General features: G+C 44.7%; 1 protein-coding gene across 23 annotated transcripts in view; it reads left to right on the top strand.

Moving 5' to 3' along the window:
• The window catches only part of FoxP (forkhead box transcription factor P), a 273351-nt gene that overhangs the window by 252973 nt on the left and 8310 nt on the right, over nucleotides 1-12068 (top strand). For 14 of the 23 annotated variants that reach the window (XM_076373490.1, XM_076373420.1, XM_076373429.1 and 11 more), the window contains 5 exons: nucleotides 1539-1854; nucleotides 2271-2339; nucleotides 3690-3766; nucleotides 3973-4074; nucleotides 10231-10406. In XM_076373490.1, coding sequence (XP_076229605.1) covers nucleotides 1539-1854; nucleotides 2271-2339; nucleotides 3690-3766; nucleotides 3973-4074; nucleotides 10231-10406 — 740 coding nt within the window. Of the gene's footprint in view, nucleotides 1-1538; nucleotides 1855-2270; nucleotides 2340-2976; nucleotides 3022-3689; nucleotides 3767-3972; nucleotides 4075-6919; nucleotides 7051-10230; nucleotides 10407-12068 lie in introns of all 23 variants that reach the window. The other 9 variants (XM_076373448.1, XM_076373453.1, XM_076373454.1 and 6 more) reach the window with 5 other exon arrangements.

Consider the following 12068-nt stretch of genomic DNA (forward strand, 5'->3'; position numbering starts at 1 on the left):
GCGGTGTAAACTCTTTCTGGTACGAGGACGCGTTACGCGTAGAGTCGTAAAGCCGGATTTCCACGGTCGGTCGCGACAGGGGAAAATTTTACGAGTCTCCCCGCGGCTAACAACAACGCCAGTTTCAGTTTTAACGCGCCGCCGAGTCGGCCCGCTAATTTATACATAAAGTTCGCATTAATAATTCATCGGGTCCTCGTTGATTTTATATCGCCTTAATTAAAACCTCTAACAAGTCCGGCAGTCGGAGAATACCAATATCGCATTAGCCCTCCGCGGTCGCCCGCCCCGCTACGGCGTTTCTCTCTTTCTCGCGCTCTACGCTCCCTTGGTCGACTTAATTATTTTAACGCGAAAGGGAGGAGCACTAGCCGCGAAGGTCGGATCATCTCTGATATTGAGACCGGCCCCGCTGAAATATTCGATGGAGATCGTATGAATATTTAAATGGTTACGTATTAGACTCATTAATGGTAACGTAGTCACATTGTACTCGCTTATTACCGGTCACGGAACCCGGGATCTCCGATGAAATCCGCGGGACAATTGATATGTCCCCGTGCATCGGGAAATCGAGCTCGGATGTTCCTGATACATCCTTAATGGCTTCTTCCGTATACTATTCTTGGGGGAATCTACGGAGATTTTATTAGTCGTCTATGGTTACGTTAGAAAATATTGTATTTAACCCCTTGCCCTGTGATTTCTTTCTCAACTCTGAGCGATACGGCTACTTTGTCATTAATAATTTAGTGGAAAAACAGGAAAATTCTAAGCATGTTATGCCTATATTTCCTTTTAAGTATAATAGTTGATTACAGAGGAATGATATTTACTTTGAATCATGTTGAAAATCTTCACCGTGAGTTTCACTTATTGTAGGGCAAAGGTTAAAGGAAACTTTTAATTTTCGGATAAACAACGCTTCAAACTTCTAAACTTTCAACCTCCAAAATGTTCAGATTTCATAAATAACTTATACCCCATAAATAGTGTCTTACTTACAGCAGTCTATAAAAAATTCTTAGAACTCAGAAACTTCAAATTTCAAAATATACAAACTTTAATTTTTCAAACTTTCAAACTTTATAATTCTACAACTAACTAACACTCTGTTCACGAGCGCGTCCGCGACGAGGTTAGTCGTTGATTCGAATAAGTCGTTGATTTTCGATAAGTGTGAAATTATATTTTCACACTTAAAAGTACAATGTTGAAATAATACAGTGATTCTAACAATTTCATCAACACAGAGGTTGATTTTTGATGCTTCTTTCTACGTTTGTTGTTGAGACTGGGTTGTTGATTACGCGAGCCGATGTTGTTAACTGACGCTCAAGAAAAAAAAGTGGGCATATTTATAGGAAAAAGGAGCATCTACCGAGCGGCCAATCAGTGCCGCCCGGGGTAGAGGTTCCTTTTGTTTCTCACGCGACAGCGACGATGAGTGTCCTACTATCATTTTTGGGCGCGTAACTCTGTGAACAAAGTCTCATCGTACCAACAGCAGCCCATAAAAGGTCGTCGTGCTCTTGCAGACCGGCTCGAGTATACCAAAGCTAAATCTCTCGACGGCCCTGATGAGCCAGCCACCCCCTAACTTCGGCGTCTCTCAAGTGTCCCCGGTCTCGATGTCAGCGCTGGTTTCGGCGGTGAGGTCGCCAGGAGGTGGACAACTGCCGCCGTCCGCCGGCGGCGCACCGATGCCACCGATCCCGAACATGCCGAACATGTCCGGGATGCCACCTCTGCCGAACATGCCCGGCAGTATGCCCACGCTGCCGACACTGCCCAGCCTTCCAGGACCCATCAGGCGGCGAATCAGCGACAAATCCGCGCTCTCGATGGCAGGAGGTAAGGCTGGTCACTTGTTCTTCCCTTATCCGGTGACGAACCACCGGAGATCGATTCCGGAATATCGGGCGACGAAATAATTTACCGATCGAAGGATCGTCTTGGATTATCATTGAAATAACGCGAGAAGGATCTTCCGTTTTACCTGCACCATGATTGGATTGAAAAGAAACTTGGACAGTTTAGAGTATACATGGAATTTAAAGGAATATCATTGTGCTCTGGAAAAATGAGTTTATAGAATTTTCAATAAGATTTCATTGTATTCTTTCACGTTTCATATAAAATTCTGTATAAGTATGTACGATCGCGACGCCATTTTCCCCGCGCGCGAACGAACTAAAAAATACCTGGATTAATATCGTCGCGGGAAAGGTGAAACGAAAGACTATTCAGAGATTGAATACTATTCGTAGGACTGTATGACGAGGGCACTGTAAGGCGCAGAGTAGCCGTCGATAGATCTGGAATAGATATTAATGAAGGTAACGATTAAATAAAAAATTCTGTCGGGGGACGCTCGTTCTGTGAAATGCTATACAAATCAATCTCCGGTATCTATGATCAACGAACAACATAATTTCACTGTTCACACGTGAATTTATGACGGAAGTGTATTTCTACGCGCCCGATGAAAACGGTGAAACAGCATTTCCCGGTTCGTTCACGTCGAGATAACCCCGACAAAAACAAACAAACAAAAAAAAAAAAAGAAAATCCTGTAGCAAATGGCTCTTTACGGTCCTCTCTCTTGATCTCGTGCCTTTTCCTATCGTAAGCTCTACCACACGCACAGATTTTGCTCACGGTAGCGCGTGTCTCACGTGTTTCGCGCTACCAGTGTTCGACACCTTGTTGGCGACTCGTAGGACGCTCGATGATTCTAGGTAGAGAGTAAAAGGTGCAAGGAAAGAAAAGAGAAACAGTTTCCACGAATACCAGGCAGAACGATCGCGTGCAAAGAGAAAAGAAAGAAAGAAAGAAAGAAAGAAAGAAAGCTAAGAAAAAACTATAAAGAAATCGAAATGAATCCTTTAACGCGTCATCAGTTCTTGACTCTTTCTTACCGATGCTTCTGTTGTTTCCTTGTTTCTTGTGCTGCCCGCCCTCCCCACCGTGTAGGGCTGCCCTACATGCTGGAGCGTGCTGGCCTTGACGTCCAACAAGGTACTGTCAACCTTCTTTCCACGCTCCTTTTGGTGGCTTTAAGGATTTTCTTGAAGGGTGCACCCTTGCATGCTCGACGAACCTTCTTCTATTCACCCCCCCATCCCCGCGCGTAGATCTAACTCACTCAGACGCGGATACTTCTCATAAACCACCTCTAACGAGAAACGAAGTATCTGCTTTTTACCATCCACCCCCCAAAAAAACCACCGTCGATCGCTTTTCGCTTTACCGTTTTCTTTGATCTAGTATTAAGAAACCCGTTTTTATATTCTTTTGTTTTTGAGCATGCGAGCCGATTTTCGGGGTAACGATTGTTTTTAGTTTTAACGTTCACTGAATCAAACGGAGCGTGCGTAGTGAGAACTCGGGACGAATCTATAGGCGAGAATAACTTTAGATGAATATCGAGATATAGTTTCGTTACTTCGTTTTTTTAATGGTTTTAACAATCTAGTGTTGAATAAAGATGGATTATTGGTTACGTTTATAATTGATCCGTTTGAACGGGGATATCCACGTAGTCTCGAGGTTTTGTGCTTGTTTCTCGCGTACCAGACCGCGCAAAAGGCACCGACGAAGTCGACCCGTAAAAGCAACCCCTTCGATCCCTCCCTCCGTGGCCGGTTCCCTCGTAAAGAAATAAACAATTGCTGTTGGCGTTTCAGAGCTTCAACGAAATAGGGAATTTTACAAGAACGCAGACATCAGACCGCCGTTCACGTATGCATCACTGATCCGGCAGGTGAGTGAAACCGTTCGATCCCGTCCCCCTTTACTTTGATCGAATGATTCAATCCCCTAAAGTCATCCCCTCCGATCGAATTTAATTCCGACGCGGAATTAAGGGTGAGAAACACAATCTTCCTCCGCAATGTAACAAGTAAAACTCGCTGAGAGTTACGCAGGATCACTGACACGCTCGTCTTCTGTCCGTTTTCTGTTCCGCAGTCGATCATCGAGTCCCCGGAGAAGCAGCTGACGCTGAACGAGATCTACAATTGGTTCCAGAACACGTTCTGCTACTTCCGGCGCAACGCGGCCACGTGGAAGGTATATCGCTTGCACTTCAGTTACGATTAAGCATCCTAGCCTCGCGGGGCTCAGATGATTTTCGCAGGAAATGGGAGGAAATACACGGACGAAGATCCTTCGTTCGAGTCTCGTTCGGTTGTTCGGGATCGACGGAAATGTTTTGCAGCCTAGATTCCTTTCGGTATTCGACGATTTTCAGTGATTCGAGGCGATTAGAACGAATTTCGAGGAATAACTTATCAGCGGGAGAGAGTACGGCGCTCGGGTTTCGAGGCAACGCACGGGTTTAACGATCGATCCGACCGCGGGATCGAGTGATTTTCGCGAACCGTCGAGAGAGATGTCCGGCGGAAAGAAAACGAGGGAAAAAAAAGAGTACCGTTAGCCGGTGAACCGCGGCGCGGTTTAGGTAGCCTGGAAATAAATTCTGCCTCTAAATGGATGAACTCAGCGTGGCACGGGAGTTATGCAACGTTTGATTGCGAGCCACAAAGACGAAACGACTGGTCGTGCAATTTGCATTTACGAGCAGATTAAGCTGAATGCGTTTAACTAGAAAGGATGAGCTTTCAAGAATCTCAGATAATCTTACGTATTAATTTGAATTAACAGGCTAAGTGACGCGCCGAGCAGACGAGCTGGTAACGATCATTGTGTTGCTTTCCCGGTTGAAACGGGGGAGAGACTCGGTAACGTGTGGATTATTACGCCGCATTACGATTCGTTCGTGGACTGTACGTAATCGTGTCGGCTCACGTGTTAAGCAAATTGTGCCGTATTATGTGTTTCTTTATTTCTTTCCTCTTCTTCTTTTTTTTTTCGTTACATTTCCGCACAGAGGAAGGTCACGATCCGGCGGACCATTCTTCTCTTCTTCCCACTTTTTGGATAAAACAGGGCTTAAAATGGACGATAATCTCAGCTGAATTTTTGCTTGTCAGTTTCAGTAGGATACGCTTCCGAGATTTTGTTCGCTTAACTTCTTTAGAGTTTACGTAGTCTACGGCCTGTAGCCGCATATAGCTGGAATTAGTTGGTCGTTCGAGGACACTTCCCAGCGACCCTCTGAACGCTAAGAGTTCGCGAAAGAATCTTCAGGAGATCCGTTATCCTCGAGGGGCCAATTGATTCTCCATCGATTCATAGAAACGCTTTTTACGAAGCCGTTAGTTGAACCAGTAAAAACATCTCCGAGTTCAGTCATCTTTTAGTCGGAACTGGCTGACCAGTTCTCTTAGAATTTTGCTTGGACTCGTTTTAATCCCGTGTGTATCCAAAATGGTCCCGATCGACTCCGTTTTCTCGCAAGACCGACGATCCCCTCGCGACGAGCACAACCGAGGAATTGAATCTCGTGCGACGCTCGGAATTATACGCGATCGAGATCACGCGACGATCCGCCACGATCGAGTCGTAATGCGATCCCACGGACTGCTTGCTGGCAAGAGTGGGCGCGCGCGTGTGTTCTGCGTGTGTGCGAGTGTGCGTGGAAAGTAATCGACGTTTGCCATGACGCTTCGCCTCGCATGGTTATGTGTATCTGAAAATTCTCGAAAAAGCAAAGACAGGTTTCCAGCCGAGCCAGCCGATCCCGTCGGAGTCCCGGGAACACCGTGGACGTCGCCGCTTCCGGTCCAGAGAAGATTTCACCGTCAACGATATCTCATACAACTTCTCCTGATTTTCTGTTTTTCTTTATCTACCCTGTATTATTATTTTTTTAACATTTTTTTTTTCTGGTTACCTCTTCTTTTGGAATTTTGTACGGCCCTGCGGCATGTATGATTGTTGTCGTTGCCCCTAGACTTAGATGACTAGCTGTGCATTAACGATTAAGGAATGCCACATACCGTGTATCTTTCGATTAATCGTTTTGGTTCGTTATGTCCTCTTTACGGCCTTGTCATTTGCGCGACCATCGCCGGGCAAATCCTTTTTGCTGCTCTCACACGACGTACTAATTCTTTATTCTCCATCAGTTACTTAGATCGGTTACTTTCAGCTTTCTTGCTCCTTTCGAACGACTCGTTGGGTTGCTCTTTAGTAGAGACTGTCCGCGGGACTGATACCTCGGGGACTCTGCGATCTTTACTGGCCGCGGTCGATCGATACGAAAGAAATTATCGAGACACAGTACGGAATATCATTCCGTGATTGTCATTTTATATTCCGATCCGTGTACATTTCACTGTAAATAACATATGAAATCAAGGAACCATCATCTTCTTATTCAGCGAAGAAACGATCGAATACTTCTTAACCACAAAGAATCCGAATGAGAAGCAAACGAATAGATTATTCTCTCACAACCCTTTAAATCAATGTCGATCTCATTCTCACACCGATCGCAAACCGAGGGTCCACGAAGGTGTCAGTCCAAGACGAGACAAACCTTCCACAGAACACACGATACAGCTTGTCAGAGAAGAGAAGGGAAAGAAAAGAAAAAAGACACAAATCAGTTAAGCCACACCCCCAAGAGAATCACCCAATTCGCCCGAAAACCTCTGACGTCTCTCCCAGACCGATCTCCAGCAACCGTTCCTCGACTTAGACACCGGATCAAAGCACACACACACCCACACACACACACACAGACAGCCCCCTCGTCTCAGTGTATCGGGTTCACGCCATCAACCACCACCACCACCACCACCACCACCACCATCATCATCATCGCCATCGTCACGATTTTAATCATCGTGTGTCTGATGATCGGGGACGAAAACAGCCGGCCTGTAATACACACGCCGTCCGACAAATACCCGCGGCCCGCGTCGGCGAAGAGAGCCGGCCTCGCGATTGAGTTGGCTTCGATTCGTTTTTTGCGTTGCTTATTTAGTCTGTGTATTATTTTGTATAGAACGCAGTGCGACACAACCTGTCTCTCCACAAATGTTTCATGCGAGTCGAAAACGTGAAAGGCGCCGTATGGACGGTGGACGAAGTGGAGTTTTACAAGAGACGTCCTCAACGCGCTTGCAGCACGACCGGGTACGTTGCCCCCCGCCCCCCTCGTCCCACCGACAAAAACAGAAAACGAAATGATACGAATGAATACAAGATCTACAGCTCGCGTCTATATTCCTCTCTATATATATTTTTTTTTTCTTTTTTTTTTGTTTTTTGTTTCTCGTTTCAAGGAATAAGAAAACGAAATACTCTCTCTCTCTTTTTTTTTACTCACTCTCCATCTTTTTATATATATATAAATACATTTTATATTATAGATATCTCTATTATTAATTATATATCTATTCTCTATCTCTATCTCTTTCTCTTTGATATATCACGTAATATGTATATTCTCCCGCCCACCCTCACCCCCTTATCGCCCAACCCCCCCGCCCGACCAAACCCTCTTGAAACCGGATATATACAACCTCACGAAATTAATCTTCGGTCGCAGTCCCTCACTGTTAATCCTTGCTCCAATTGTTGTCCACGATTCACCATCGCCAACGAGATGATCCAACCCCCGTTTTTTAATATTCTCTATATATTTCTTCTCTTTCTATCTATGTCTTTTTAGATATACGTGTACACATACGAATACATTGTTGTTTTGATATTTATATGTGTATACATATATTTTGTATTATACATACTCACCTATATTCGCTTATTACTCTCTTATTACATACTTGTAACCGCTAACTACCAACCCCCCTCACCAATAGCACCTTGAACCCGTGCCCTCCAACCTGACGATCCCGAATCATATTTATACTGCCAGTTTTTTACAATCTTTTTATATATATGTGTATATATATGTATCTCGACATTACTTGTCCTTTTACATATTTTTACATTTTTTCATATCTTATGTGTATATACATATATATATTACTAGATACTCGTGTTTTTTCCGTATATATATGTATATACTGTCTATGTGTATTTATAGTATTTAATATCTCTCTTTTTATATACTTATATATATATATCTAGCTTTTTTCTATTTATACATAATATATATATATATTCGTAGATATTCTTAGATTAATTGTATATGTCTATATTCGATAAGGTTTTTTGAGCGTGTGTGCCGCGCAATAGCGCGCGTGTGCAAGCCTCCTTATGTATGTATACGCACATACACGCACGCTTTATGCATCATTTCTCATACTATACGATATGCGTGCCCAGAATAGAACCTGCCTCGATTCACCTTATCTTGATTTCTCCACCTTTTTTTGTTTCTTTCATGCGTGTATATATATACACATACATATCTGTGTGTGCGTTCCTCCCTAGATACAACACCTTTTGCGTGTCTCTAATTGCGTGTAGATTTTCTGGCGCGTGTGCGTGTACGACGTTTCTTTTCTCACACAACGTTCGCTTCAGTAATCTGTGCTTGTCGATCGCTTGCCTCTCTTTTTACTTGTAACTTGCTCACATACAGCTGTCCGAGTTACAATTCACCGAGATTCGAACATTCAATGATCTCCTTTCATCGAGAAGAGAAATCTGCTCGGGACTCGTCCGAGCAGACTTCATTCTTACAACAGTACCTGTTCATTCTATTCAAAATTCGAATTCAATGGAACATAGAAGATTACAATCGAACGTAACAAATCGACCAGATCCATCAGATGTTTGATTCGCAATGGAACAATGAACAGAGATAATTTTCACATATATTCCCACTTTCTCCGTGATACACATGAAAATCAACGTGCCGTTCTCTATTTCGTACGTTCGAATTACAAAGTAGAAGACAATCCATTTTACCATTAGCAAATTCTTAGCCATCCCCTGTTCACCTAAAAATTGTACTCGGTAGGCCCGCTTCACATTTGTATCTACACCCCAGCGTGCGTGTGAGCCCTTTGAACTGGCCCCCCATTAGTCTCTCGTGTGCGATGGTAGCCGTGTGCCAGTCTGTATCGCGTGGCTGTAGCGCGTGTGCGTGTGTCAATGATCACGTGGCTCGCGTTGAAGGAGATGAAGGAGGATTAAGGAGGAGGAGACGGGAAAGAAGAAAGGAAGAGGCTGGAATGATTGCGCGAGATGGGAAGTCCGGTTTTCCGCGTGGAAGGAAAGATACCGTAGCTCAAAACGAAAAGAAAAAAAAGAAAAAGAATTACAAAACTGGTGTGGCGTGCGTGTGTATGTGTGTGTGTGCGTGTGTTTGCTTCGTTAACAAGCATGTGGGCTTTGCAGCGACTAACCGATCGAGAATTCGCCCGGGGCCCGAAAGTGGTCCCAGGCACGGAGAGTTCTAAGTCTCGAAATTGCCCGGGAGCCGGATGCGGGAGTACGCCGGGTGCAGAGTGAGAACCGTTGATACCTTGCACTTCGGGTCAGGTAGTGAAAGGAGCAGCCGCCTTCTACTTACGTACTTTACTTTTTACGTACTGTTTTTCTCTTGTACATTTTCGTTGTTCATTTTTACATTTTCGTTCGATTTCCTACGAAATTTTTCGTCTCTCTCTCTATCTCTCTATCTCTCTCTCTCTCTCTCTCTCTCTCTCTCACACTCTCTGTCTGTCTATCTCTTCTCTATCTGTCTGTCTCTCTATATATACATACATACATATATATATATAAATATTTATCTGTCTCACTGTCTATCTTACCCCATCTTTATATCGCCGAGTATTGTGCTGTTCTTTGTTACGATTTTACACTCTGGAACGCCGGGGATTCGACATCGACGAAGGGTCGTCGTCGCTCGACGTCGAATACCTCCGGGTAAGGAGAAGCTCGACGGTATTGTCTACTCTTTTCGTTTGATTCGAAAGAAAAGAGAAAAAAGCAAAACAAAACAAAAGAAAATAGAAAAGAAAAGAAAACGGGGAGGGGACGAAAGAAAGAAAGGTTGACGGGAAAAAAAGCGTGTCCTCGATATCGCGAGGTATCGCACGTTTGCGTCGAAGAGTCCGCTGTCGGCCCAGCACGAGGCGGCCGACGGTGGATAGGGCTCTCTCACGCGCTCCGCCGCGTAATGGCGGCGCCCGGAGCGCCCGGCGACAAAATGGCCGGCGGAACTTTGGGCGAGAGAGATCGAGCTAGCGAGCGAAACGATATGCGAAAACAGAAACGGGAACAGATTGTGTAGAGAAACGAGTTCAACGACGACGACGACGACGACAAGCAGAAAAACAACCTTTTATCTTTTTTACTCTCTTTTTCTCTATTTCTTGGTGGTCTTGTCTGTGTATACAGAACGCGATCCGCACCAATCTATCATTGCACAAGTGTTTTGTGCGCTATGAGGACGACTTCGGGTCATTCTGGATGGTGGACGACGCCGAGTTCGTAAAGCGGCGGCATCTGTCCCGCGGCCGCCCCAGGAAATATGACCCAACCCCATCACCCACTCCACCCCACCTCTCCGCACAGTAAGCACTACCACTTTTTAGAATTCTGCTGGCTGGCTGGCGCGACGTTCTGACCTTACCGCGGTTATCTTTTCTATTAAAAAAAAGAACAAAAAAATAGAGAAATAATCAATTGAAACGAACGGCGACCGGCAACTTTCCGCTTGGTCGTTGTCCACGAATGAGAAAGAAAAAAAAAGATATATTACGAAACGAACCACTAAACGCCCTCTCGTGCCTGCTGCCTTTGTCGTTCAGATACGATCTGTCGAGTCTTCTAGTTTTTCTTTATTTCTTTCTTTTATTTTATTTTTTTTTCTCTCACATCTTTCTCTGATCATTCGTGTGAGGTTGAAGAATCTTTCTTGACGTTCTCGCGGAGAACATACGACGGGAATACACGTGCACACCGCTCGACCACCGTAATCTTTTTTGCCAGTCTCGTCTGACTCAGAACCGCTCATTCTACTTGTTATCTTGCCCGGACGTTTCGCGGAACGCGACGCGGTTTAGAGACTTCAATGCGGGGTAATGACTTCCAAGGCAGCAGGGAGTGGCTCTACGCAGTTTATCCAATCCCCAGGAAACGAATTCCGCATCATGCCTGCCTCGAACGCCTTTAGAACCCGTTCCCAAGAGAAACCGGACTAGTAGTACAATCCGATTTTCCTTAATCGTCGCCAGAGGTGCGCGCTCTGCGAATCCAATTTCGCTGGGGACTGAATCGTTCCGTCCTTGCTCGGCCGTGCTTGGGTCTTTTTAGACCCAGAACCGTAAGAATTCTTCCAAATCTAGAACCTTTCAATACATTCGAATGCAATCGTGTTCAAAACGAATAAAATGAATTGCCGATCGATAAGCAGCGAAGTATCTCGAAATGTAATTTGTGGGTCTGAAAAGACCCACCGTTCAAGTAAGTTTCCTTCTTCCACGGTCGCGCGAGCGTCGATCGTGTTCGTCCGTTTTCAAATATTGTTTCGAAACGAATATAAAAATTGCGAATGATTCACGTTAATTTTAATCGTTCAAAGGGTAGCAGAATTCGGGGATTACAATTATACCGTTCATCGAATCTCTGGGTTCGAGTGTTGCGCACCTCTGTTAGTGACGTCCGAAAACAGGCCCCATAGTACATCCCCGTAAACGTCACTAGAACCGTAGCCCGAGGCTCTAGCATACCCGAGAGAGCTTAAATCCCGACCGATCCTGCAGGAACCCAGCCACAGGACGATTGGTCCGAGCTGCAGGATCTCTGATGTGTTTAGTGGTTGCTCGCATGGATAATCAAGGTCTCCTAATATCTACATACTCGTCTCCCCCAATGAAAACGAATTAAAAAAAAAAAAAAGACAAAAAAAACAGAAAGAGTCTTCCACTCCCCTTCGCCCCCGAAAAAATACCAAATCTGAGAAAAAAATAATCGAAAAAATAATTTGTACCACCTGTAAGACTATATATCCTACCACTGAAAACACTGTGCTTCTAATTGTATGGTGCTTATGTAGTGGCGTTTGCAGTGTCTTGGGAGAATGTGGAAAGTGTTTGCGCGCACAAACGTTTCGTTTTGCAACCCGTCTTCGACGAACGCGTTCGAGAACCATTCGCATGGCTCGCCCCATGCGAATTTTCCGTTCTTTTCTCTACGATGATTTTCACCCTTGATCTGTCTTCCTTGTCTAATCT

This window comes from Nomia melanderi, chromosome 1, assembly GCF_051020985.1.
Source record: "Nomia melanderi isolate GNS246 chromosome 1, iyNomMela1, whole genome shotgun sequence".
Taxonomy (NCBI): Eukaryota; Metazoa; Arthropoda; class Insecta; order Hymenoptera; family Halictidae; genus Nomia; species Nomia melanderi.